The sequence below is a fragment of the Mirounga angustirostris genome, unplaced genomic scaffold, assembly GCF_029215605.1.
Source record: "Mirounga angustirostris isolate CCGP_5_RB_7025 unplaced genomic scaffold, mMirAng1.0.hap1 SCAF_3, whole genome shotgun sequence".
NCBI lineage: Eukaryota > Metazoa > Chordata > Mammalia > Carnivora > Phocidae > Mirounga > Mirounga angustirostris.
Genome location: NW_026991711.1, coordinates 51,122,305 through 51,149,663, shown reverse-complemented (window position 1 = coordinate 51,149,663; position 27,359 = coordinate 51,122,305). Strand labels below are relative to the sequence as shown.

The window sequence follows — 27,359 nt, the reverse complement described above, 5'->3', positions numbered from 1 at the left end:
TACAGTTGAGATCTAGATGCTGAGTTTTTTCAGCTGCATTTATTTTATATTAACAATGGCCATAACTGTAATTTTCACAGCAGTGAACTTTTAAAATTGGATCGACTCACAGTATCATTTATGTATCTCTTCAATAACTGGGATTAACAACCTTACATAAACTGGGTTTACATTAAAAGATTTTATGTTAAATTGTAGCTTTATGGCTAAAATTTGTGAAGATTATTTGAGCTGAGAAAACTGCTAAAACATGCTTCTGTTTATTTTGCCAAAGCTTGCCCTTTTTTTTTGCTCTCTCTGCCAGCCTAAAGAATCGTCATGAATTAAATTTGTGATTTACTTTATGTAATATGATATGAACTGTGAACTATTAAATTTCTTCTAAAAAAAAAACAATTTCTTCTGATAGTTCTGTCACATATACATTTAAGACTGAGGTGTTTTTTTATTTGTTAATTGAGAATTTTTCTTCTATATATAGAAAAAGAGGTTGAAAACAATTACAATCCTATAAAGTTTGGTAATTGTGGATGAGCATTGTCCTTCAAGTATTAAAAATAATGAGTGTGAATCCAATACATTTGTTTTAAAATTCCCAATTTTCTTTCAAGCAGCTCATACCTAACTTCTTTGCCAAGCATTCTGATACCCTCCTCCTTTCAAACAAAATTGCTTCCCTATATGCATTAATGTGGCACTTTGCACAGACTTTCTTCGCCCCATCAGATAGTATCAGAGTTAATAGCTTGAGAGTTTTGTTTCGGGCATTCCCTATGAGACCGGGTCTGGTATGATGTTTTTGCTGTGTCGAAGATATGGGAAGCAGCATTTCAAATGTATGACTCCTCTATTTTGTCAAAACAACTTGTCAAATGTTAAAGTTTCAAATAATTCTAGAATATGCTGATTTTCTGTTATTTCGTCATCTCAATAGGACTATACAGGCTCCTGCCCAAGTTCCAGTGGTTGTGTCTCCTGGGAATCAGCATTTGCATACAGTAACACTCCAGACTGTGCCAATCACAACAGTGATAGCCAGCACAGATCCATCTTCAGGTGCGGGGTCTCAGAAATTTATTTTACAAGCCATTCCGTCATCACAGCCCATGACAGTACTGAAAGAAAACGTCATGCTGCAGTCCCAAAAGCCGGGCTCCCCTCCTTCCATTGTCCTGAGCCCTGCACATGTGCAGCAGGTCCTTACCAGCAACGTGCAGTCCATCAGCAATGGCACGGTCACCGTGGCTTCATCTCCGTCCTTCAGTGCTGCGACCCCCGTGGTGACCTTTTCTCCTCGAAGTTCACAACTCGTTGCTCACCCACCTGGCACCGTCATCACTTCAGTTATCAAAGCTCAAGAAACAAAAACTCTTACGCAGGAAGCGGTGAAAAAGGAAGCTGAAGATAATTGGAAAGAAGACAGTGAGAAAACCGAGCCGCAGCCGCAGCCTTATGTGATGGTGGTATCCAATTCCAACGGGTTTGTCTCTCAGGTAGCTATGAAACAAAATGAATTGCTGGAACCCAACTCTTTTTAATGAATATACCAAAGGAATTATGGATGATTGGTTTTTAATTGAACCTTGTCAGTTGTCTGCAGACTGTCTGATTGATTCTCAGAGAAATTCTACAAATGTTCCTAATTTTGTAGTTAATTGTTAAAAATATTAATTTAGAGTTAATGTTGACTTTGTTGGATGAGGGAGGGAACCCAAGTGCTTCTCTTTGTTCTCCAAATGTTTCAGAATTCAATTGTGAAGGAACAGGCATTTTATACTATGAAGACCTTCTTTTCTGATTTTTTTTCAGTTGCTATATCATAAGCATTTTTAACGTTTCTTTTTTAATTTTACATGGTATTAGCTTTTCTGATTCTTTTGTAAATACAGTACGTCAATATAAGGCAACAGGAAATTTATGTAGGAACTATTTTCATTCCATTTGTGTAAGTGAAAGTCTTGACTCTTCCAGGTGCAAGACACCTATTTTCTACTTTGTTAAAATTATGATTTCACTTAGATTGACTTTAGTTGATTGCACTGTATAAGGAACTATGAATATGTAAAAAATAACATGAAAAATTGGAAAATGTCCATGATATGGCTGAACGTTACTTCAGAAGCAGGAGAGTACAAAAGCATCAGCCTATGAGTGGCTCTCCTGCTGGCTTGGTTATATAACTGGGCAAAGCCACTGGATCTTTTTGGGCCTCAGTTCTCTCAAAAAAGGAAGAGGGGGGTGCATTGGATTAGACTTGATGATCTCCAGTTTGCTTTCTGGTTCTAAATTTGAAGTTTCTAGCTCCTATATTTTAAAGTTAAATCAACTAAAACATTATCACATATTTCTTAATGTAAATATAGCTAACATATTACAGAAAAATAAGTGGCCCTACAAAATTCATTCTTCTGTTACCTGTAAGATCTGCTCTGAATCTGAATTCTTCCTAAATACTTTGTTCATTAACTCTTCAGGCCACTGTGCACCATGGTCCATTAGTAAACTTACGTTGCCGACTGCTAAACGATATACTGCCATTCTGAAAGAGTCAGAGCTCTTTCTTAAGGGGCCAGAAAGCAACCAAGCCTTGGGCTAATCTGGCTGAGTAGTCAGTTTCTATAAAAGCATAATTGCTTTATATTTTGGATCATTTTTTATTGGGAGTGGGGGGTTGCATACAAAGATAATATACATATATATCTAAGTCTCTGAAATGAAATAGCTTTTAGATTACTTTTTCAACTGTAAATAATGTACATTTAATTTCACAAGAAAAATTGTTTTCTGCAAATTTTCTAGCACAGCAGAGGAGAAATTTTTGTAGATGAAAAAAATCATTATGTTTAGAGGTCTGATGTTATATGTTTTCATATTACAGAGTGAATTTGTATTTAAACAAAAATTTAAATTTTGGAATCCTCTAAACGTTTTTGTATCTTTAATTGGTTTATTATTAAATAAATCATGTAAAAATCCTCAATGTTTGTGTTTTCAAGCAAATGTCTCTTAAGAACAAATATACAGAAAATGTTGCTAGCGTTTACAGTGTTACTAAATGTTCGTATAACAAGCTCCACTGGTCAGGTTATAATTGCAGACTTGTCATCCTCTCCTTTTTCCTTGCTGCTGGGCCAAACGGTGGCTTCCAGACAGCACACGATGGATCGCCATAAGCTCTGAAAATTAGAAAACCATAAGATTTTCTCAGCAGTGATATCCAACATACTTTAAAAACCAAGGTTTCTAATTAGAAAATAGATCTGTTAATTGTTAAACTTGGAAAACATGGAAACAAAAATAGAAGAAAATTAAAATCTCAGTGTGATACCCCTGTACACTTACCCATTTTCTCATGTCAGTTAATACTCTTCCAAAACATGATTTTAGAAGGAGCATTTCTGTCTCTGAAGTCAGAGGGAAGCAAAGAAGAAACTGAATGAATAGGCCTTGCTAAATTTCCCTGTTCACTACCCTTCACTCATACCCTTTTTTCCTGTCATTTTTGATGACTTTCCACTCTATCAAACCTAGTATAAAAACACTTAGGCTTAAGCATTTCTTTGAGTCTTTATTTCCATATGAAATCTCCCATGTCATGTAAAACATATTAAAATAAATATGCTTTCCTCCTTTAATCTGTCTTTGTCAGTTTGATTTTTAGGCTCAGCGAAGGACCCTAAGAGGGTCATGGAAAAGTTCTTTCTCCTCCAGAACTCTCTCTAGCCATGCATCCCCTAACATAATCTGATTGTACTGAACTGAACAGGAGCATAGCGCTCAGTCGGTACCTGGCCTTGCACATCAAATCATTGATTCAACGTGTATTTATTAAGGAAGGATCTGTGATGTTACTGTCACGGTCCTTAACCTAAAAACCTGACGCTTTCCTCATTTTCCATTCATTCTTTAACCCTCTGTAGTATTGCATTTGCTCTATTACCCTGAAGTTACTGTTGAAAAGGTCACTAGTAATTAATTTCCATATTGCCAAATTTCTAGCCTTCTTTATCTTCCTTGACCTTTCTAGTATTTAACCTTTTATAACTCACTCTTAAATTCTCTCTTGCTTTCACTTTTGTGCCCAGCTTGTTCCTATTCTCCTCTGGCCGTATAATAATTTCTTAGTATTGCTCCAGAGACTTTTGCAAAGGTTGGAGTTCCCCACATTTTATCCAATGATCACTGTTCTTTTCTTTTTCTTCTTTTCCTTTCTTTCCTTTTTTTTTTTTAAAGATTTTATTTATTTATTTGACAGAGACACACAGCTAGAGAGGGAACACAAGCAGGGGGAGTGGGAGAGGGAGAAGCAGGCTTCCCACTGAGCAGGGAGCCCGATAGGGGACTCGATCCTTGCCATAGTTGCAAGTTCCTTCTATGTTTCTGTTTATCAGTAAGAAGACCTTTCCCAGAACACCCTGAGCAGCCATCTCTTCAGAGCTTATTGGCTAGATTGGTCATATACCCCTTCCTAAACAAAGTGCTGGCCAAGGAAGTAGGATTACCATAAATGACTTAGCTGTGTGTTAGGGAGATGGACAGCCAAACAAAATTAGGGCTCCATAGCAAGAAATAAGGGAGGAATGATGCAGTTTACTATCACCCATACACATCCTCCTTCCTTTACATACACTTTCAAAAGTGCTCATGCCTACATAAAACTTCATTCCCAAAGAGAGATCAGCCAAAGTCTCATCCAGTTACTTGATCCAGTTTCATGACTAGGATGTTTGGGATGATGTGCAGACCTCTTTTTCAGATCAGCTGTGCTCCCTGGTTTCTTATCCTCCTCAGCCACATCTAGTATGAGCGCTCAGAAAAAGATTTTTTCCAGGGTTCCCCAGCTTTAGAATGCATTTCTTGATGGTGTAAGTTTGATGCCCTGTCCCAGGGTCACCATATTCCCATCTAGAAGAGCTGTGTCCTCAGTGCCTTCCATCCTGCCTCTTAGACATAGCTGGCCAGTTACACAAACCAGGGTCAGTGGGGGATCATTCCACTTCCAAATACCAAACTGTCTGTCAGTTTGAGTTGTTGGTCATTAGCAACAGAATTGAATTCTGGTTTTTAGCATAAAAGAAGTTCTATTAGAAGAATATTGCATAGCTCATAGAATAGACACAAGGACTAGAGAATCGAGATCCATCTGAGTCATGTAGCTAGGAACAAACTGCACAACTAGTCTAGCAGGGAAATTGTAGCCACTGTTGTCAAGTACTGAACACTGAGCTTTGTATTACTGTCTCTACTGCCTTAGGAATTAGATCTTGATAGGGGTGCTGCTGCCTCTAGAGAGAATTAACCAGGGTACTTCCTTGATTCATTGTGTCAACTAGTTACCAATTTTTGTGCCGGGCAGAGCCTAGGTCAAGTGTCCAGCCAGGACTTGAACTCCAAGGGATGTTGAGAAAGCAAAAGTTTAGCTTCTCAACTAGTTTGGCATTTTCAGCTTCTATAGAGGAGGCTGCCTCAGTGGGCATTAAGACTCAAGGAACCCCCCAAACATAAGGGGGCTGAGACTCTGAGCTGCCCAAAAGAATGACCTATGTCTTCTGTAAGGGAAAAGCCAGATTTGTGGAGCTTGAATTTACACAATTTGGTGGTTGGGTGGGTGAAGGGGACATGGTTAGGAAAAAACAAAACCCCTGCATTTGCTGTCACTCTGCTTTGCACAGTTTATCTCATTCTTTTTTAAAAAAAATATTTAAGTAATCGCTACACCCAATGTGGGGCTCAAATTCATGATCCCGAGATCAAGAGTCACATGCTCTTCTGACTGAGCCAGCCAGGTGCCCCCAGTTTATCTCATTCTATTTGGCTAACTTCTACCTGTTCTTTGAACCTCAGCTTAGACATTACTTCTTCTTGAGAGCTTTCTCTGAGCTCTTAGAAGCTTCCCACTGCTGTCATAGAGCCTTTTAATTTCTCCCATTTGGGCACATACAACACGACAATAATAATTGCCGGCTGATAAGTGTGATTCCAACACTATATAAGAGCCAAACTTGTAGTAATTTTAGTACTTTCAGGTCCTAGTGTAATATTTATAACTGTACATACTAGATATTTATTAAATACCTGACTACATTTTCTCCTTGCCCGTTTTCACACTAGTTTTCTCATGTTGCTAACTACCATCTGTATGCTGATGACTCTCAAATCTTATCTATGGAGCCAAACTTGCCTTAAAAATAGCTTTATGGAGCTGTAATTGATATACAATAAACTGCACATGTTTAAACAGTATAAACTCATCATCACAATAATCAAATGGTGAACCTTCCCAGGTTTGCTGAACATTACCCTAAAAGTTACCTTGTGCCTCTTTGTAACTACTCCCTTCTTGCTGTTGCTCCTTGCTCTTCTTGGCCTATTCCACCCCCTTGTTGACCACTGATCTGCCTTCTGTCACTATAGATTATATTAGTTTGCATTTTCTAGGATTTTTATAAATGGAATCATAGAGTATATACTATTTTTTGTCTGGCTTCTTTTACTTAGTGGAATTATTTTGAAATTTATCCATGTTGTGGTGTGCATCAATTTATCATTCCTTTTTTTTTTTAAGATTTATTTGAGAGAGAGAGAGAACCTGAGTGGGAGGGGTGGAGGGAGAGGGAGAGAGAATCTCAAGCAGACTCCATGCTGAGTGCAGAGCCTGATGTGGGGCTTAATCTCAGGACCCTGAGATCATGACCTGAGCCGAAACCAAGAGTCAGACGCTCAACCAAGCGTGCCACCCAGGCACCCCAGTTTATCATTCCTTTTATTACTTATATTTCATTGCATAGATATACTACAGCTTGTTTATCTACTCGCCCGTGGATGGACATTTGGGTTGTTTCTATTTTCAGCTATTACCATTAAAGCTGCTATAAATATGCCTGTACTAATCTTTATATGGACATGCATTTTCTTATCTCTTTGGTAATACCTAGGAGTGGTCTGTCTGGGTCATATGACGGTTGTGCCATTTTACATTCCCACCAGCAGAGTATGAGTTTTTCAGTTGCTCTACATCCTAACATTTTAGCCATTTTTTTTAAAAAAAAGATTTTATTTGAGAGAGAGTGAACGAGAGAGAGAGAGAGCATGAGCAGGGTGGAGGGGCAGGGGGAGAGAGAGAAGCAGACTCCCCACTGAGCAGGGAGCCCGATGTAGGGCTTGATCCCAGGAACCTGGAATCATGACCACAGCCAAAAGCAGACCCTTAACCAACTGAGCCACCCAGGTGCCCGTAACATTTTAGCCATTTTAATGTGTTGTGGTATCTCATTGTGGTTTAATTTACATCTCTCTAAGGACACTGATTCTGAACATCTTTTGATGTGTTTATGTGACATCCACATATCTTCTTTGATGAAATGATTGTTAAAATTTTTTGCCTGTTAAAAATTCTGTTGTTTTTTTATTACTGGGTTTTGAGAACTCTATATATTCTGGATGCAAGCTCTTTATCAGCTATATGATTCCCAACTATTTTTAAAGTGCAGAAACCTTTTAATTTTGGTAAAGTCCAATTTATCAATTTCCTCTTAAGGAACATGCTTTTAGTGTCACATCTAAGAAATCTTTGCCTAATCCACAGTCACTAAGATTTTCTTCCTTCTAGAGTTTTAAAGTTGTGTTTTTTTTTTTAGGATTTTAGAGAGTGCACACGTGAGGGGGGATAGGGGCAGAGGAAGAGGGAGAGAATCACAAGCAGACTCCCTGCTGAGTGCAGAGCCTGGCACAGGGCTTGAGTTCACAACCCCAAGATCCATGACCTGAGCAGAAACCGAGAGTTGGATGCTCAACTGACTGAGCCACCGAGGCGTCCCTAGAAATTTTAAACTTTGAAGTTTTACATTTAGGTCCATGATCCATTTTGAATTAATTTTTTTTAAGATTTATTTATTTATTAGAGAGAGAGCACACGCATACGCAAGCACGAGTGGAGGGAGGAGCAGAGGGAGAGGGAGCAGCAGAGTCCCCAGTGTGCAGGGAGGCTGACGCTGGGCTCCATCCCAGGACCCCAGGATTATGACCTAAGCCCAAGGCAGACACTTAATGGACTGAGCCACCCGGGCACCCCAGCTATCCTTTCAACTATCTACCCTGAATTACCTTTGGACCTTTGTTGAAAATTAGTTGTCTATGTATGTACAGGTGTATTTATGGACTCTATTCTGTTCTATCAATTTGTCTATCTTTGTGCCAGTACACAAGGTTGATGTGCTGAAATCAGGTAGTGTTAGCTCTCCAAATTTATTTTTCAAAGTTGATTTGACTATTCTAACTTTGCATTTCCATTTGAATTTGCAGACTCAGTATGTCAACTTCTGAAACAGAAAAAGCCTTTGGGGTTTTGATTGGGATCATGTTGAATCTATAGATCAACTTTGGAAGAACCGACATTTTAACAATATTGAGTCTCCATAGATGCCTCACCATTTGTTTAAGTGTTAATTTCTCTCAGCAAAGTTTCATAATTCTCAATATATACTTTTTGCACATTCTTTGTCAGATTTATTTTTTAGTATTTAATATTTTTGATGCAATTGTAAATGTCATAAATTTCAAATTGTTTGTTGATTTTGTTTTAAATCTTTCCCTATTTATTGAGGCATGAAAGGCACAAATCTTATGTGTATGACTCAATAAAATTTTGCATCTGAATATACTGATGTAACTGCCACCTAAATCAAGATGTGTGACATTTCCTGCATCCAAGAAGTTTCCCTCACAGCTCTTCCCAACTAGATCACTTTCTGGTATCCCTCAAAATAGTCTTTATCTTCATATAAATGGAACCAATCAGGATGTACCTTGTCTGGCTTCTTTAACTCAACATTATGTATGTGAGGTTCATACATATTGTTGTGTGTATTGGTAGTTCATTCTTAAATCATTGCTCTATAGTTTTTTCCTCCTATCAAAGGACATTTCCAGTTTTTCCTACTGTGAATAATGCTGTAATCAATATTCTTGTACACAAACATAAGTACTCTTTTCTCTTGGGGATATGCCCAATGGTAGAATTATTGGATAATAGGGTATATGTGGGACTAGCTTTAGTAGATACGGTCAAAAAATTTTCTAGGGGTGCCTGGCTGGCTCAGTCAGTGAAGCATGCGACTCTTGATCTTCGGGTTTTAAGTTCAAGCCCCACTTTGGCTGTAGAGATTACTTAAAAAAAAATCTTAGAAAGTTTTCTAAGGTAATTCCACCAATTTATACTCCTACTAGCAATATACATAAGTTATAGGTGCTCCACTTTGCCAAGGCTTGGCATTGGAATTCCTTTTAAACAATTCTGGTGAGTGTTTAGGACTGAAGCATGATTTTAATGTCCCTAATATAGCTATTGATGTAGAACTTCTTTTCATATGCATATTGGCCATTTAAATAACATTTGAAGATCAACCAAAGTAACTGACTTAACGTATTAAAGAAAAAATAGATACGAACATTTCAATAAAGGCAAAAAAAGCTTTTGCTATTGAATGCTCTCCCCTCTGATGTTATAGCTAAGAAGCCCATTATCATTATTCTAGTCAACACTGAATGAGACATACTAGCCAGAAAAAGACCAAGAAAAAGAAATAAAAGGTATAATCATTGCACAGGACATTAAACCATCTTTATTAACAGATGACAAAATTGTAATCATAGAAATTCTAAAAGAAACTACAAGGTATTAGAAATAAGAGAACTTGGTAAGAAAGCTGAATATGAGGTCAATATGTAGAAATCAATACTGTTTCTATGTATCAGCAACAAAGTAGTAAAATATAAGACTTTTTAAATGTTATTTAAAATAGTACTAAAAAGCCAAATACCCAAGTATAAGTCTAATGAAAGATACGTGAAACCACTACACTGCAATTTACAAAACACTGCTGAAGGAAATTAAAGACAATTTAAATAAATGGAAGGTGTATGAATGATACTTATGGGTTGGAGAACTCAATATTAAGATGCCAGTTTTCCCCAAACAGATCCATAGAGCCAATAAAGTCCAAATAAAATTCCAGCAGAGTTTTTTTTTTTTTTTAAAGATTTTATTTATTTATTTGAGAGAGAGAATGAGAGAGAGCATGAGAGGGGGGAGGGTCAGAGGGAGAAGCAGACTCTCCGCTGAGCGGGGAGCCCGATGCGGGACTCGATCCCGGGACTCCAGGATCATGACCTGAGCCGAAGGCAGTCGCTTAACCAACTGAGCCACCCAGGCGCCCCAGCAGAGTTTTTTTTTTTTGTAAGTTGACAAGCTTATTCCAAAATTTATAAATTAATGGAAATAAATTTTATAAGATGCCTAAAATAATGGAAATTACAAAGGACTTAGAATAGCTAAGGCAACCTTGAACAGTTCTAGGACTTCAAGGCTTATTATAAAGCTACATTAATTTATGACAGTGTGGTACTGGTACAAGGTTAGACAAACAGACCAATGGAATGAGAACCTGGAAACAGGCCCACCTATGTATGGTCATCCACTTTCAACAAAGGTGCCAGAAAAATATGACGGGGGAAATGACAAACGATAGTCTTTTTAATAAATAGGGCTGGGTCAACTGGATATCCATATGGGAGGAAATGAACCTTGATCCCTTTCACAAAAAATTGAGATAAATCCTAGACCTAGATGTCAAAGTTAAATTAATAAAGCATCCAGAAGAAAACACAAAGAATATCTTCATGACCTTGGAGCTGATGAAGCCTTACTAATAGGACACAAAAACCACTGAACATGAAAGATCAGCAAACCCAGCGAGTTTTACCTCACATATTTCTGTTAACTTTCTGTCCATCCCTACAATCACTGACCTACTTAAGAGTCACTTTGGCTTGTAACAGTCTCCCAACAACTGCTCTTTTCCCTTTAATCGTTGTTCCATAGCACAGACACAGTAATATACTTTCAAAAATGCAAATTTGACTGTTACCGCCTTTTTAAATTAGAAATTCTGTAATGGGCTAGCACCGGTACGAGAATCACAACCAAGCTTCTCCGAAGACCACAGGCTAGCCCTTCATGACCTGGCATTTCACCTGCCTCTCCAGTGAGCGTCTAACTTGAATTCTGGCTCCACCAATTTTAGAACTAACATTATTGTTTTCCTAATACACGTCCTAGGCTATCCAAATTGTGTTTTTCATTTCCTTCATTCACTAATTTAGTTTTTGAAGCTGAGGCTCAGGTATCACACCTTTGAGGAATCCGTCCTTATTCCTTATATAGGGTCATTCCCCTTTCACTTCAGCATGCGAAACAATTAGTTTAAATTTCTGGAGGGCATATTAACAACTTTGAATCCCAGGTAGTTTAGATTTTGGATGCAGTAGACACTCAAGTCCATTTACTTGTTAATCTCTACTGACTGAGAAACTCACTCCCACTCCCTCCTCCATGGAACTTGCTGGAAGCTTCTATCTGATCTTCATATGTCAAAGGGCGGTGAGGGAGAATAGGACCGACTACGTTGGAAAAGTAAAACAGTACTGACACAACCTCGGGCCACCTTCCTCCCTTCCGTGCCTTCGGATGTAACAGGTTTTCTTCTCAATCGGAGAAGCCAAATACGAGAAAAGCCTGGGGCTGCGGAGTTGTGGGTAATGGACTAGTACAACCGCACCGGAACCAAAAGGCTTCTTCCACTCTAGCATCTGCAAAGGCAGAACCATTTCCGGCGAGTCCTAGTCCGTTAGGATTCCCGGCGCATAGATCACGGGATCTACGCGCAAGCCGGAACGATGCTTCCGGAAAAGAACACGTATAGGCGAATGACGTCACGGGTCTCGAAAGGCTTGGCTGCCTCCGGTAGCCATGATGAGAACTGTGGTGAACGGTGATGAAAATGGAGCCCGACGTGCCTTGTTATTAATAGACGTCCCAACTCTCCCAAACGCCCCATGTTCCTATGGAATAACAGTATGCTACAAAAGTGCTTTGGAGCTACTACCGCTGAAGGTTCTATTGGGGTGCGGAGGCGTAGCGGAAGACAGGGGCAAGCGTGAATAGCCGACGCCTCCGTAACCATGGCTGCGAGGGGCGGGGACTGAGAGCGCCGGTCACGGGACTGGGGCCGGCCGGGAGACTCAGTCCTCCACGGTCCCAGCCGGCCCTGCGCACGCTTTTCGTCTCCCCTCCCCCGCCCCGCGACACGCTGCGTGGCTGCTCGTTGGCTACTTAGGACGGAAGCTCGGTTGGTGCTTCTCCAGAAGTTTCCCCGTTGGGCGGCGGCGGTGTAGCTCATAACCTCGGAGGAAGCTGCTCTAACGGCAACAGCGACTTTTAGGGATGGCGGCAGCTGCAGCAGAACCTGCGAGAGCCCAGAAGTGCGTGTTTTCATTCTTGCTATTTATTTTTATCTCCGCCTCGCACCTACCCCCCACTTGGTTAGTGAGCATGTCGTTGTTTTCCTTGGCAGGTTTTTCCGGAGCTTCTCAGATGCTCTGATCGAGGAGGACCCCCAGGCGGCGTTAGAGGTGAGAGAACCAATCTCAGCTTCCTCCACTTTTCTGGGGAACGCGGCCACGACGGGTCCCGACGGACCCCGACTCTTCCCAGCTCTGCCTTCCTGGGACCGGGGTTGCTGTTTTTATGATGTATCGGCCCTAATACTGACAGCCTCCGTCTCTCCTTGGTTCCACAGTGGCCCAGTTACTCCAAACCCGTGTTCTTGCCCCCTCCCACTCCTAGACCGTTACTGCATCCTTTTAGCTCCTTGGCAGTACTTTATCTCTTCTGGGGGGTGTAGTTGACATTCATAGTTGGCCCGGAAGGAATTTTTTTTTTTTTTAATAGTATGTGTGACTAGAAGAAAAAGTGAAACCTAGGCTTGATGATGTTTAATTAATTCGGTTTTTGCCATTCTTACATACCAGATGTTGTGCTAAGTGCAGACTACGGAAACAAAAACCTTTTCCCGTATGTCTTTGAATATTTCCAGAAGTCCTGTTACTGTTCATTATTCATTCCTTTATTTATCAAAACTATTTGCAGTTGCTTTATGCAAGACACTGATTGCTATGGAGTAAAGTCTTGTTTATGTATTTAACTGACTTACAAGGCCCTTTGTGTGAAGTGAAAGACTATAAAGCCGAAAAGAAAAGCCAAAAGAGCAAGAATTAAATAATTTAAAATAATAAAGAGAGCCCAAGCTAAGGATACATGATGCAGTTGGTTGCAGGGGTTTTTTGCTTTGAAGCAGGAGGGAAGAAGGAAACCAAACCCTGTTGGGTTGTTATAATGTAATATAGGTAAGGTTAGCAATTTGAGGCAAGAGAAGTTTTTTGCTAGCTAGGACCTTAAAAGAAATTTGCCATGTGGGTAGTAGAGTCTCTCTGAAGGAGTGATACTTGAGGAGAGACCTGAGGGAGCGAGCTCTGTGGAAAGAACATTCTGGGCAGGAAAAGAGCCATTGCAAAGATCCTGAGGTAGGAATGAGGTTGGCTTGTACAGGGAGCAGCAAAAAGGCCCATTTAACTAGAGTGGGATGATGGAGGAATAAGTGATGAGGAGGTGGGAAGGAAACCAGGGGCTAGGTCCTATAGGGCTTTTTAAGTTGGAGTATGTTTTTTTGGATCTAGATATGAAGGCCCTCAAATAAAACGGTTGGTTGGTCATTTGTGCTATGATGTTTCCTAATGAGGCTTCTGGGATCAGTATTAGAATAGTATTACAGGAGGCACTGAGCATCTTTCTTCACAATTCATTATGTCATCTAGACAGTTACTAATTTCAGAATCTACATTTGTTATGGTCCTCTTAGCCCCAGTGCCACTTTTGGAAATCCAGTTTATATGAGTTGCTTTTAAAGGAAGTTATTGTAATGCATTTTGTTGTCCCTTTCCATCCCTTTGATGTATGCTATGTTATAAATCTTAAGTCTGCAATTACTGAAGTTGTAGTTTTATATATGTATAGCCCCCAGATCAAGATAGAGAACACTTTCATCCTCGCAATTCCCTCATGCTGCTGCTCAGCCAATAATTCCGCTTACCCTCTGGGTAACTCCCATTCGTATCTCTGTCAGCATCAGTTTTGCTTGTTCTTGTACTTCCTATAAACAGAATAATGCACTAGTTACCCAGTTGAGTTTGGTACTCTCATGTGAGATATGTCCATGTTGTGTGAAGTGGTATTTTTTCATTGATGTATAGTATTTCATTGTATAAAAATAGAGCACAGTTCTAACAATGGACTTTGGCTTGTCTCCAGTTATTAGCTAGTATGAATAAAGCCACTGTGAATTTTTTTGTGTGGGTATTTTGGTGAACACACGAACTCCTTTTTTGGGGGGTGTACATACCTAGGAATGAAATTGCATAGAACAGGCATGTGGTTAGCTTTAATACCTTGATTCTTAAAGTGTGGCTTTTGAACCAGCAGCATCAGCACCACCTGGGAATTTATTAGAAATGCAAATTGTTGGACTCCATCTGAGATTATTCGAAGCCCTTACAGCTCATATGGTGTAGTACTTACCCTTCCATTTTACAGAAGAAAACTGAGATCCAAAGAAATCGAAATGATCTGTCATAGAGGTGTATATAGCCAATTAGAGGCAGAATGGGACCCTCAGGACACAAGTTTCCAGACTCTTAGTCTAGTGCTGTAGAAAAGTAATTCTCAAAAGTATCATCCTGAGACCAGCTGCAGCAGCATCGCCTGAGAACTTGTTAGAAATGCAAATTCTCAGGACCCACCACCTACTTGAATCAGAAACTGGGAGTGGGGATAATGATCATGATAAGAACCAGCTGTGTTAAGAGACTGTTTTTTATTTTTAATTAATTATTTACTTATTTGAGAGAAACAGAGAGAGTGGAGGGGAGAGGGAGAATCTTAAGTAGGCTCCATGCTCAGCACGGAGCTTGATGTGGGGCTAGATCCCGCGACCCCCCAGGATCATGATCTGAGCCAAAATCAAGAGTTGGATACTTAACTGACTGGTCCCCCCAGGCTCCCCGAGAAAGTGTTCTTTTTAAAGCTAGAAGTGACCTCACAGTTGACCCTTGAACAACCTGGGTTTGAACTGCATTGGCCCACTTAACATATGGACATTTTCTAATATGTGCAGTACTGTAAATGTGTTTTTCTTACGAATTCCAATTTTTTTTCTCTAGCTTTATTGTAAGAATATAGCCTACCTATACCTACCTAATACCTATACCTATAGCATACAAAATATGTTCTAGTTGACTGTTTATGTTATCGGTAAGGCTTCCGGTCAATAGAAGGCTGTTAAGTTTCTGGGGAGTCGAAAGTTACACTTGGATTGTTTTTTTTTTTTTTTTTTTTTTAAGATTTTATTTATTTATTTGACAGAGAGAGAGACAGCGAGAGAGGGAACACAAGCAGGGGGAGTGGGAGAGGGAGAAGCAGGCTTCCCGCCGGCAGGGAGCCTGATGCCGGGCTCGATCCCAGGACCCTGAGATCATGACCCGAGCCGAAGGCAGACGCTCAACGACTGAGCCACCCAGGCACCCCTTGGATTGGGTTTTTGACTGGGAGGGTCAGTGCCCCTAACACAACGTCATTGTTCAAGAGTCAACTAGTCATTTTGAAATTGAGGACACTTGATGATGCATCACTTAAAATGTTACAAGACCATCCAGTTAGGATTAAAGGGGAAATGTTTATATCAAGCTGATGCACATTTTTCATTCATTCAGCATATAGTAGTACATATTAGTGGTGAATTTTGTACTGAGAGCCAGGGATCTAAAGATGAAAAGACTGCATTGAGGAAGTTTGCAGTCTAGTGGAGAGACAGACAAGTCAACAGATTATTAAAATATAAGGTAAATATTCTAATGGAGTGGTGTATGAAGTACACCAAGAACACAGCAGAGTAGAGGCTAACCAGGGTAGTCAGAAAAACCTTACAGAGGATGTCTCATTTCACTAGGTAGAGAAGACGTGTGAATTACGGGAATCTTTTGAGGCCCAGTATGAATAGTGGTTAAGAGCATAGGCTCTGGGGGTACCTGGCTGGCTCATTCGGTAGAACATGAAACTCTTGATCTTGGGGTTGTGAGTTTGAGCCCCATGTTGAGGGTAGAGTTTACTTAAAAAAACAAAAACAAAAACAAAAAAAACCCCTCAGGCTCTGGAATCAGAGTGCTTGGGTCCCGTTGTTTCATAATAACTCTGTAACCTCAGGAAAATTCCTGATGTCACTCGGGATCAGATTTCCTATCTGTGAAGTGAGACTAAGTAGGACCTATTTGAAAGGGCTGTAATGAAGATAAGTAATGTAAGGTACAAGATGAGGCCCTTGAGGGTAGGCATCTTGCAGCTTCTTTGCTCTCTAGGTTCTAGCCACACTTTTTTTTTTTTTAAGATCTTATTTATTTATTTGAGACAGAAGAGTGCGCGCGTGAGCACAAACAGGTTGAGGGGCAGAGGGAGAAGCAGACTACCCGCTGAGCAGAGTCTGATCCAGGACTTGATCCCAGGACCCCAGGATCATGACCTGAGCTGAAGGCAGAGGCCTAACCAACTAAGCTACCCAGGTGCCCCAGCGCTGTCTTTTTTTTTTTTTAATGTCACTTGAAATGTATCAAGCTCAGTCCTTGTGGAGGGCCTATGGACTTGCAATTCCTTTTGCTTAAAATGTACTCTCTTGTACTATCTCATTTTGCTTGGAGATGCTCATCATTTGAGATTTCAGCTGACATGTCACCTAGGAGAAACTTACTTTCTTGGACCACCCTATCTAAATTGAGCCCCATTGTAAGCTAACAAGGGGGCAGGGGTTTTGTGTATCTTTTTTACCACATTCTCCGTGTAGTGCCTGCAATGTGGTAGGCACTCAGATGTGTTATGTGAAATGACTCCTACCATAGTTCTTATAACAACTGAGGTGGGTATTTGTATTTTACTCACAAGGAAGCTGAGACCAAAGAGGTTCACTTGCTCAGGGTTATATAGTTGACAAGTGACAAGTCTCTGGGTTCAAGGCATCAGGTCTTCCTCTAGAGGAGGGGGTAGGTCTAGGGATGTATAATATAATTAAAGGTTTGATAGCTGACTTTGAAGTAGCTGACCATTGATAGCTTTGTTCAGAGCATTGAGAACAGAGAGAGTTAGCATAAATGCAGTGTTACCTGTTCTGCATGGTTTACGTGGTAAGGGTATACGAGTGGCTGCGCTCCAAACAAGCTTTAGCAGTGCTAGGTAGTTTAGGAAGGGAGAGGGGTTGGTACTCTTGTTTATTATCTGTGATTGGGAATTAGCTGTGGCTAGAAGAAAATGTGAAGTGGAATCAAACTGAGATACCCAGAGCTACATGCCTTCAGCAGTTAGATCAGTCTGAGCAGTTCGCTTTTGCTTTTAACCTTAACAACAGGTTAACTTGTTGACTAGCATTTTTAAAAATCCTAAAACTTTAAAGATTTGGAAATTCATTTTCTGAGATCTAAGTTTGAAACAATTTCAGTGCGTTAAAAAGGAGTTTTTCCCCGATTTGGATTATCAAGGTACTTCCTTCACCATTATCTTGGTAAAGATTTCAATGTAATTATATTTCATAGTTCATTGAGTTTCTTTATTTTTGAGAACTGTAAGTTGCTTGACTATAAACTAACTCATTTTATGTGAGTCTGCATTAAATAATGGCCTTTTGCCCCTTTGATTCAAATGTTGGCACTGAAGTCCTTGCCTTTGAGATACCTCTCTCTAGTCCCTTTGCTCTAGCATCGGGCAACTGTTGTCACAGAAACAGTAGAACTCTCAAAACATGCCACAAGTCTGATGTCGTTAATACAACCCAAATCATTGTTTTAATTTCACTTCTTCTGGTTTTATTATACTGTATATTGTTTATTCGAAATAAACTGGTTATTGTGTTTTATGACTTATATTTGTGTGTCATAGTGTTCAGTTTGTGTTCTGTTTTTTGGTAACTTTTCAGAATAATAGCCCAATAAGTGAATTGCTTAGTTTATTTAACTGAGTGACATAAATGGTTCTCCTTAACCAACAGTTGGTTTGTGTTTTTAAAGGTCATTTGTAAGTTGGTTGTTTGAAAATCAGTTTTTACTTGATTCCATTTTATTTATCTTTGTACCCCCAGTGTCTGGCCTGTCTTTGTTACATAATATATGTTTAAAAATACTTATAAATTGATGAACCAGATCCTAGTATAATTTATAGTAGCTTTTTGACTCATACTTGTTTTCTTGCTGAGGAGAGGCTAGAAATTTGGTTTGAAGATGTATTTGAGTAGATAGGTAAGAAGCTATCAGAGGTTTTCAAAATTGTTGAAAGTTTAAGTACAAGATGGTATCATTTAACTTAGGAATTTCAAAGTGTTAGGAAACATATTAATACAAATGTCATTGGTGTGTGAAGGATACTTGGATTAAAGAGAGGTTACCAAGAGGCAGTGTGGTTTGGTGTTCAAAAAGCAGATTTGGAGTCAGACCTGGATTTGACAGTCTTGTCACTAAGGTGATGGGCTGGATCTTCTGAGCACATGTGGGGAAGAGCTTTCTGGTGAGAGGGAGCAGCAGGTACAGAGTCCTAAGGTGTTTGAAGAACAGCAAGGAGGCCATTGTGGCTAGAGTAGAGGAGCAAGAGGAAGAGTAGTAAGAGATGAGGTCAGAGAGCTAGCAGAGGGTTGTATCAGGGAGGGCCTTGAAGGTCACTGGAAGAACTTGGGCTTTTGCTTGGAGTCAGCTGCAAAGACATCAGCTGCGAAGACGTTGGAGAGTTTTTTGCCCATTGACATAAACAAGATCTGATTTTCAGTATTGCTTGGATCAGGATGAAAGAAGTGAAGAAGGTAAAAAGTGGTTTGGATTTTAGGTATATTGCGTTTTAGATAAATGATTACCAAGTATAGTATAATTTGATTTTGGGGAATCACGCTAAGAGCAAAATCAGTGACGTGTTGTTATTGAAATAATTTTACTTTTTTTTTTTTTTTAAGATTTTATTTATTTATTAGAGCAAGAGAGCACAAGCAAGGGGAACAGTAGAGGGAGAGGGAGAAGCAGGCTTTCCGCCTAGCAGGGAGCCCTGTGTGGGGCTCAATCCCAGGACCCTGGGCCGAAGGCAGATGCTTAACCATCTGAGCCACCCACCCAGGTGCCCCTGAAGTAATTTTACCTTTTAAGAAAACTACCAAATCCCTAGAATGTGTGAGCACTAGGTAGAGAATCAAAGCATTCCTATTTGCCTACATTTATTCTTGGCCTCACTGATCGTGCTGTCATTTCTTGCATCATTACTGTTCCAGCTACCACTTACATACTGTGACTGCGCAGGGTGACAAAGTTTTAATCTCATATTGATGGTAGCTATCTATGAGGTACTGTATCTGGGCTTTCAACGGAATGCGGTAATTTCTTAGGGTTGTCTGCTATTGACAGACGATGGGGGAGGGCCAGATAAACTTCATTGTGTCTTTATTGATTCTGTTAACCTTCCTGAGCGCTAGATTCAACTTCCAGGTTTTTTGTTTGTTTTTATTGGACGGTTTCATATTTTCTAGGCATCTCAAATCTTCGAGTCTTCTCCAAATTAGAGGGAGAAAATCTTTGATGGTCAATGTATATAAATTCTTCAGAATAAATGAGGTGATAGTAATTACCATTTAGAGTTTCTACCACAGGCCAGGAACTGTGCTAAGATACTACATTAGATTGTGGATTTTGGGGGAGAGACTGGAGAAGGGGTGATATTGATCCTCTTGCAAAGGAAAGCTCCAAGCTTATTCTGTTATCTTTCCTCCAAATAGCTTATGATAATAGGTTATTTGATTAAAAATCATGTTTAATTAGAATTCAGTTGCTTTTAAAAACATTTATTGACATTCAACATGTTTGTATTTGTAGGAGCTGATTAAGGCTTTGGAACAGAAACCAGATGATGCTCAATATTATTGTCAAAGAGCTTATTGTCACATTCTTCTTGGGAATTACTGTGGTAACTTTTCTTACTAAATATATTATTTCTTATAAGTTATAAATTTTACCCAAGATACAGTGAATCAAATATAGTAGATATTATCTTTGAAGATTTTTAAATTGGTCTTTCACACAAGGTGTGAAGTAGCTGAAACATGACAAATATGTTGAGCAACACCCATACAAATGTTCTGGGTGTCTCCTTCCTTCAGTGGGTGGAGAATTTATACAGATTTCATTTGTAGTTATTGGATATACTAACAAAAAATAGCATCACATTTATTGTTTTACAGACTAAATGAAATGCTCTTGTTTGTAATTTTTGTATATTGTGTAACTTTTAAATTGTTCTGGGTAGAGAATCTAGGTAGGGAAAACTAAATATCTTGAGTCATATTACATAAATGATGTTAATGAGAAAATTAGATGAACTTTGTGACAAAGCTTTATACATTGACTGAATAGCTTTAAAAAGAAAGCTAAATATTAGGCTAATAAGGTATGAGAGTGATTTTTTTTGGATTATATCTTGGATTAATTTTTCCTAATTTAAAAGCATTTGTCCATTGCACTAACTTGAAAGCTTAAAAATGTAGGGCTGATTCAAATTTTGTATGTAACTTGTTAGGATCCATAAATTACTGACTAAACCCTCCCCCTTTTCTTTTCTTTCTTTCTCTTTTTTTTTTTTTTTGTATGTAGATGCTGTTGCTGATGCAAAGAAATCTCTTGAACTTAATCCAAATAATTCCACTGCTATGCTGAGGAAAGGGTATGCAATAACTACTCTTCTAATTGGGTCTGGACTATAGATAGTAGGTATTTAGTTCATTGCATGAATTTTAAGTTTTATGTAAATAGTAAATTTTGTATTTATACATTTTATAGCTGAGGTAGGATTCAATTTTAAATATAATTTTATACTTCTGTTGTAGTGTGTTTTAAAATAGTGATGTTGAAGTAATTACAAGGAAAAGAAGAAACTGATGGATTTCAAATCCCTTTTTCATTCATTGTTCGGAATTTATTGTATTTAACCAGGCTGGACAGGCTACATTTAATGCTGTGAAAGCCCTGTATCGGTGTACGTTACATCCCAGCTTGTTTCTGTTGATAAGTGTAATTTTATTCTTAAGAAACTTCTTTGGTTTCTTAGCATAACTATATTTTGGAATAAGTATGCACAGTTAAATCAAGAAATTCTTTTTGAAATGAGTTCCAAAATTGGGTTTTAATGAGAATTATATTTAATGTTACAGTATATTAGAAAATCTCTGGGCTTATTAACATATATTTAAAATAAATTATTTTTTTACCAATAGAGAGTACTAGGATATTTAATTTAGAAATCCTTTTTGCATGATCTCATGTGTGTGTGGTATTTGTTTTTAATATACTCATGCAGGATATGTGAATACCATGAAAAAAACTATGCTGCTGCTTTAGAAACTTTTATAGAAGGACAGAAATTAGATAGTAAGTATTGGAATTGTATGTTAATAAACTAATCCATTATTTCTGTGGTTTTTTTTTAAAGCAATCTTTTTTTTTTTTTTTAAGATTTTATTTATTTATTTGACAGAGAGAGATACAGCGAGAGAGGGAACACAAGCAGCGGGAGTGGGAGAGGGAGAAACAGGCTTCCCGCTGAGCAGGGAGCCCAATCTGGGGCTCGATCCCAGGACCCCGGGATCATGACCTGAGCCGAAGGTCTGACGCCTAACGACTGAGCCACCCAGGCACCCTCTAATGATAGAGTTTTATCACAGTTCTCTAAAGCAGTGGTTCCTAAGTAGGGATGATATTGCTCCCTGAGGGACATTTAGCAATGTCTGAAGAGATTTTTGATTATCATGACTGGTGAATGGGGGATGTGCTGTGGATACCTAGTGAGTAGAGGCCGGGGATACTGCTAAACATCCTACATTGCACAGAATTGTCCCCCACAACAGAGAAGTAGCTGGTCCAAAATAGCAGTAGTGCTGAGGTTGGGAAACCCTGCTCTAAAGTATTGCATGAGTATGTTTTTATATTTTAAAAATTTACTCTTGTATTGCTTTGAATATTTGCTCTTCTGCTGTATACCTGCTTGAGAGAGGACAGTGGGTCCAACTTTGCAATTGGAACCTACAAATTAGGAAGGAGTAGTGAGTGGTACATGAATAATTTGGCTATTTAGTAAGCAAGCCAGCATATCTGCACTTCTAGCAGATTCTAAAGAGTCCAATTATCCTGTACCTTGACACATACTTGAAAACCCAGAAGAGACATAAATCATTCCATGTTGTAGATTTCTAAGCCCTATTCCTTATTTCTTTTAGAGCAATAGAAAGTTCATCACCTAAATTGTTTCATTTATTAATATCTTACTGCCATTGATTTTTATCTCAGGATTATTTCAGAGTCCGCCTCAAATGAAGGTGTCTGTTTTTTGGTAAAATTGCTTTTACAGATATTTTAATTTAAAAACAAATTTGTCTTTTAATTCTAAGGAAAATTTATGTTAAACTGTTAGGGTTCCCTTATTAACAGGGTAAAAATTTACAACTCAAAATATTACCTTTTTTTCCTTTGGTATGGTAGGAAGCTTGGTTTTATTTACTGATATTCAAATCTAGGATTTTGATATAATTATTACCCCCACTAGAATGAGTGTGTGTGTATATGTGCCTAGGTATTAAGGCCTATACAGTTTGAATGTTATTTATAAATCAGTGTACTAGAAAATTCATTTTAAGAAATTTTTATTTTTCAGAATAATCTTGCCTGCAATTTGAGTTTGCAAACTTTAGAGTACTTTTAATAATTTTTTTTAAAGATTTTATGTATTTATTTGACAGAGACACAGTGAGAGAGGGAACACAAGCAGGGGAAGTGGGAGAGGGAGAAACAGGCTTCCCGCTGAGCAGGGAACTGGATGCAGGGCTCAATCCCAGAACCCTGGGATCATGATCTGAGCCGAAGGCAGACGCTTAACGACTGAGCCACCCAACCCTCCCACTTTTAATAATTTTTAACATTATATTGGATTAGACCCTGTACTGTTTGGATTATCATTGTCCTGAGTCTTTAGAAATTAATAATTTGCTTATGTACATGTTTACATTGCTATCTCTAAATATATAGTTCACCATCTGTAGTCTCTTGGCTGCTGTGGAATCTGGAGATAAACAGAACTGCGCAAAGTACAGAGGTGTTTTTTGGTATTGGTAGGAATGGCATGGTAACAGGAAAAGCTACTGAGAGAAGAGTAGATAGAAAAAGTGGGTAGCTGCATTAGAGAACAAATCTGGGGTCAGAAGAAGCTTCTAGACCTTGGTCTAGCTGTCTGGTACCAGGCTTCTATCCCACACTAACTGATAGTGTGTTGGGTATCTAATTCAGGTCTGATTTTGTTGTGTGAGAGGAAGCTCCTTTAACAGGAGAGAAGTGAGGGGAAATGTAGATTATTTGTATCTGGGAACCAGTAAGGTTGACTGTGGCTAAAACCATGTTTTTTTTTTTAATTAAAATTCTTCAGGATGAATGTCTAAATGTTAAAAGTATTCGTGTACTTAGAGCTGTAGCATTATGGTTACTATAAATCCTGTTAGGACAAGTATTTTTGTTTAATTTACTGCTGAATCCCCATTGCCTAAAACACTGTTTGGAACATAGTAGGTATTCAGTAAGTATTTGTTGAATGAATATGTTAGATGGTGCTGATGAGTGAGTGATGTTACAGTCAGTTTGTTTTTTCTAGGTACAGATCCTGATTTCACTGTCTGGATTAAAAGGTGTCAAGAGGCCCAGAATGGTAAGTATATAGGTTTCTCATGTCTTTCACTTTACAAAGAAATAAATTTTTGACATTTTTGGATTTAAACAAATGTGTTTTTAACTTTATAACTTTATAAATCATAAATTTAAATAGTGTATGTTCCCTTAGATAGGGATTTCCAAGGTTTTGTTATATGTTGAAAGGAAGATTTGGATGGATTTGTTTTGCAGTTGTGTTACCGGTAAGAAATTACTAAAAGTCTACAGTGACTCTAGGATGCAAAATTAAACCACTTTTTAAAATTTGAAATGTGTGGAAAATTGGCTTATGTAATCAATCAGTATGTTTGTGCTATAGAAGTCATGTATGTGACTCCCTGTAAATGTACTGTTAAATAGAAATGTTTTCTTTTTATGTTTTTAATAGGATCACAATCTGAGGTGGTAAGTACAAAATTTTTATTCATGTTCTTACTTAATTATAATTTTGCCATATATTTGAGACAGGACTCCGAATGACCTTTACTTAGATCTTAAGCAATTCCATGTAAATACTTTTCTTCTAGCGACTGCAATAATACCGTTTTTGGTGAAATAGATATAGAGGTTTATAGTCATGAAAATTATTGGGCTTGTTTCATGTGTGATCAAGTTGATTTGGCATATTTTAGTATGGTCAGGGTGGTTATTTTTTGTCTTTTCCTTGCTGAAAGTCATCACATTTAGGTTAAACAGCTGCTGCCTAGAAAGCACTTTCAGAGTTTATTGTGGTGTACTGAGAACACAAAAGTTAAGTAAAATTTGGAAATGTTTATCTGTCTAATTCAGTTTCACATTTATTGTTTTGGATATGAAGATTTCCAAGTCTTTTCAGTTACTAAAATTTATGGTGGAGTTGAAAGTTGATTTTTTTGTTTCTAACCACTTAGGTTTATATATAACACACATAGTTACATAATGGCTAGTAGTTTTTAGCAGCAGCGATAATCAGCAGTGTAGTCAGTAAATGAAATGACGAGTCAGGAGATGTGTGTGTTGTCTTAATTCTGTTGGCGGTTACTTAACCCACTTGGGTCTCTTCATGTCTGAAGGAAGATTTACATTTCTGTCTTCCAGAATTACATTGTGACATTGAGAAAGTCTTTTATTCTCTGGGCTTTCTTCATGTGTAAACTGGGCCTAATAGAGCTAATCTCCTTCAGGTTGTGAGCATCAGGTCAGATATGTGTATATGTAGTGATTGGAGTTTGGAACATCACCAGAATTGAGCCCTGTCTGGTTATTCCTGTACTTCAAAGGCTTGTCCATATTCCTAAGGGTGATGGATGAGGGAAGTATTAAAAGTTGGCTTCTTTCAGGGCACCTGGGTGGCTAAGTTAAGTGTCCGACTCTCGATTTAGGCTCAGGTGATGATCTCAGCGTCGTGAAATTCAGTCCCCTGTTGGGCTCTGCATGTAGCGTGCAGTCTGCTTGTCCCTCTCCCTCTGCTCCTCCCCCTGCTCACTCTCGCTAGCTTTCTCAAAATAAATAAATAAAAATCTTTAAATAAATAAAAGTTGGCTTTCTTCACCTGCTGGTATTTTTGTTTAGGTCTTACAGTATCATATTTGGGATTGGAACTAGTCCTGAAAACAACAAAATAGCATTTGGATTATACTTTGGTAACACAAACAGCTGTTTAGCCACAGTGCATTTTGTCACTGCTGTGGTTCACACTAGTTTAATCTTTGTACCAAGGTGAACAGGAATAATATGTTCTAGTCATTATCTCTACTTGGTATCACCTAGATTCAGGTATTTCTAAATAGTTAACACTGGAGAGTAATTCTGAGTTAGACTCAAATCTGTGTAGAGGGGTTTTATTTTCTTCCTCGAAACCCCATCTCTTCCCTATCATTTAGGGACAACTTAGAGGTCACTTATGTCCCAGGGCAAGTTCTTTAGATTAATGTAGTCTTAACTGGCACACACAGAGTTTAGGGAAGTATTGATTGGTCAAGAATCAATTTGTTTCTTGATGGGCAGTGTAGAATGTTTGTTGCTGAGAGACCATAAACAGAGTGTAAGCTGTTATCTGGAAGGCACCATGGAAATGTCCCTTCATATATTCCAGAGCAGTGTTTGATGCCACTGCTAAGCCTGAAGGTTATACTCTTTCTAAAAAAAAAAGTGCGTTGTTTTTTTTTTATGTTTTTTTAAATATTGTTGTTTTTGGTTTAGAGAGTTAGCCTTGGAACTGGACATTTAAATGTAACCTTTTCCAGTCATACCTTCAGAAAGTTTTTTGGGTTTTATGGTTTTTATTTTTTATTATTTTTTTTACTTCAATTTGATTTAATTAACATATAGTTTATTATTAGTTTCAGAGGTAGAATTTAGTGATTCATCAGTTGCATGTGACATCCAGTGCTCATTCCATCAAGTGCTCTCCTTAATGTCCATCACCCAGTTACCCCATCCCTCCACCCACCTCCCCTCCAGCAACCCTCAGTTTGTTTCCTGTAGTTAAGAGTCTCTATAGTTTGTCTCCCTCTCTGTTTTCATCTTATTTTTCCTTCCTTTCCCCTTACGCTTTTATTTTAGAAGAAAAATCTTTTTTGAAATTTTAACTCCTAAAATTATAAAAATGTTGAATATTCTAATATTTTGTGATGACTAGTATTATTTAACAATTATGAATTCAGGTATGCTTTGTCTTTGAGGGACATTTTCACATAGTTATTCCATATCAAAGTAACCATAGCACTGGGTAAATTAATAATACATGCGTTTTAATATACAGTTTGTAAACTAATTTGTAAAAATCTTTCTCTTGCAACTTGCCAAATCAGTGTGCATCCCAGAGGACTCATCAGTCAAAAATCAAGTAAGTGTTTCTTTTTCATAAGACAGTGCATGATAAATATGCCTAAAGGGAAAAATCCTTTTGTTTAAAAGTAAGCAAGTCCTTACCCTGTGATGTTCAGTGTTTCTTAGTTTTTTTTAGAAATTTGTTTACCCTGGGAAAACTAATTCTAAGGCTGTTTACTGATTGATTTTAGTGTTTAGTTAAATTCAAATCAGTTCTCTATTTTAAACATGCTTCATCTGGTTCCATATTATGTCACCTTTCCATGTATGACGAGAGCCTCTTCCAGTTGTTATTACACAGGTAAATAAATTAGTAGTAGGCTTGACAGAATTGTAACTACCTGCCTTTTATATTTTAGAGTAAATTTTTCATAGAGTGATTCTGCATGAGTTGAAAGGGACTGTTGCTCAGGGCAGCAGTTATAGTAATGAATTAAGCGTCTAGCAGGTATTTGAATTTATTTTTAATTGTTCATCAGCCATGTGTACAACTTGTATTCTTAGGACTGTAACAGAAAGAAACACAAGGCATTGATCGGGAGCTTTGCATCCTCACCGAATTTCAGAGGGAAACTTTGAGACTCTTAGTTCATTTCTTTAATCAAGGTGCATTTTAATTACCTAAAATGGTTTGGAAATGTTAAAACAAAACAGTCTATTCATGCTTCTTCTGGGGAGATTTAGGATGACGCTCCCAAGTACCAAGTAGATGAGGAACTTTGACTAGCTTGGTGGCAGCAGCAGGAGTAGAATACAAACATCAAATAATAATTAAGATGTTTGGAGCATAAAATAATCCCATCATTGATTTAATACTGGTACTGTGTACTAGGCACTGTGCTTAGTTC

General features: G+C 38.3%; 2 protein-coding genes across 14 annotated transcripts in view; both read left to right on the top strand.

The window, feature by feature from the left end:
* Positions 1 to 9,722, top strand: part of ELF1 (E74 like ETS transcription factor 1) — a 113,559-nt gene extending 103,837 nt beyond the window's left edge. For all 12 annotated transcript variants that reach the window (XM_045869539.3, XM_054506349.2, XM_054506352.2 and 9 more), the window contains one exon: positions 935 to 9,722. In XM_045869539.3, the coding sequence (XP_045725495.1) occupies positions 935 to 1,538 (604 nt within the window). In that variant the 3' untranslated portion in view covers positions 1,539 to 9,722. The remainder of the gene's footprint in view (positions 1 to 934) is intronic.
* Positions 9,723 to 11,831: 2,109 nt separating this feature from the next.
* The window catches only part of SUGT1 (SGT1 homolog, MIS12 kinetochore complex assembly cochaperone), a 59,332-nt gene continuing 43,804 nt past the window's right edge, over positions 11,832 to 27,359 (top strand). The window contains exons 1-8 of one of the 2 annotated variants that reach the window (XM_064586029.1): positions 11,832 to 12,318; positions 12,411 to 12,468; positions 19,831 to 19,921; positions 20,605 to 20,674; positions 21,308 to 21,378; positions 23,645 to 23,698; positions 24,089 to 24,105; positions 26,493 to 26,527. In XM_064586029.1, coding sequence (XP_064442099.1) covers positions 12,281 to 12,318; positions 12,411 to 12,468; positions 19,831 to 19,921; positions 20,605 to 20,674; positions 21,308 to 21,378; positions 23,645 to 23,698; positions 24,089 to 24,105; positions 26,493 to 26,527 — 434 coding nt within the window. In that variant the 5' untranslated portion in view covers positions 11,832 to 12,280. The remainder of the gene's footprint in view (positions 12,319 to 12,410; positions 12,469 to 19,830; positions 19,922 to 20,604; positions 20,675 to 21,307; positions 21,379 to 23,644; positions 23,699 to 24,088; positions 24,106 to 26,492; positions 26,528 to 27,359) is intronic. The other variant, XM_045869545.3, reaches the window with a different exon arrangement.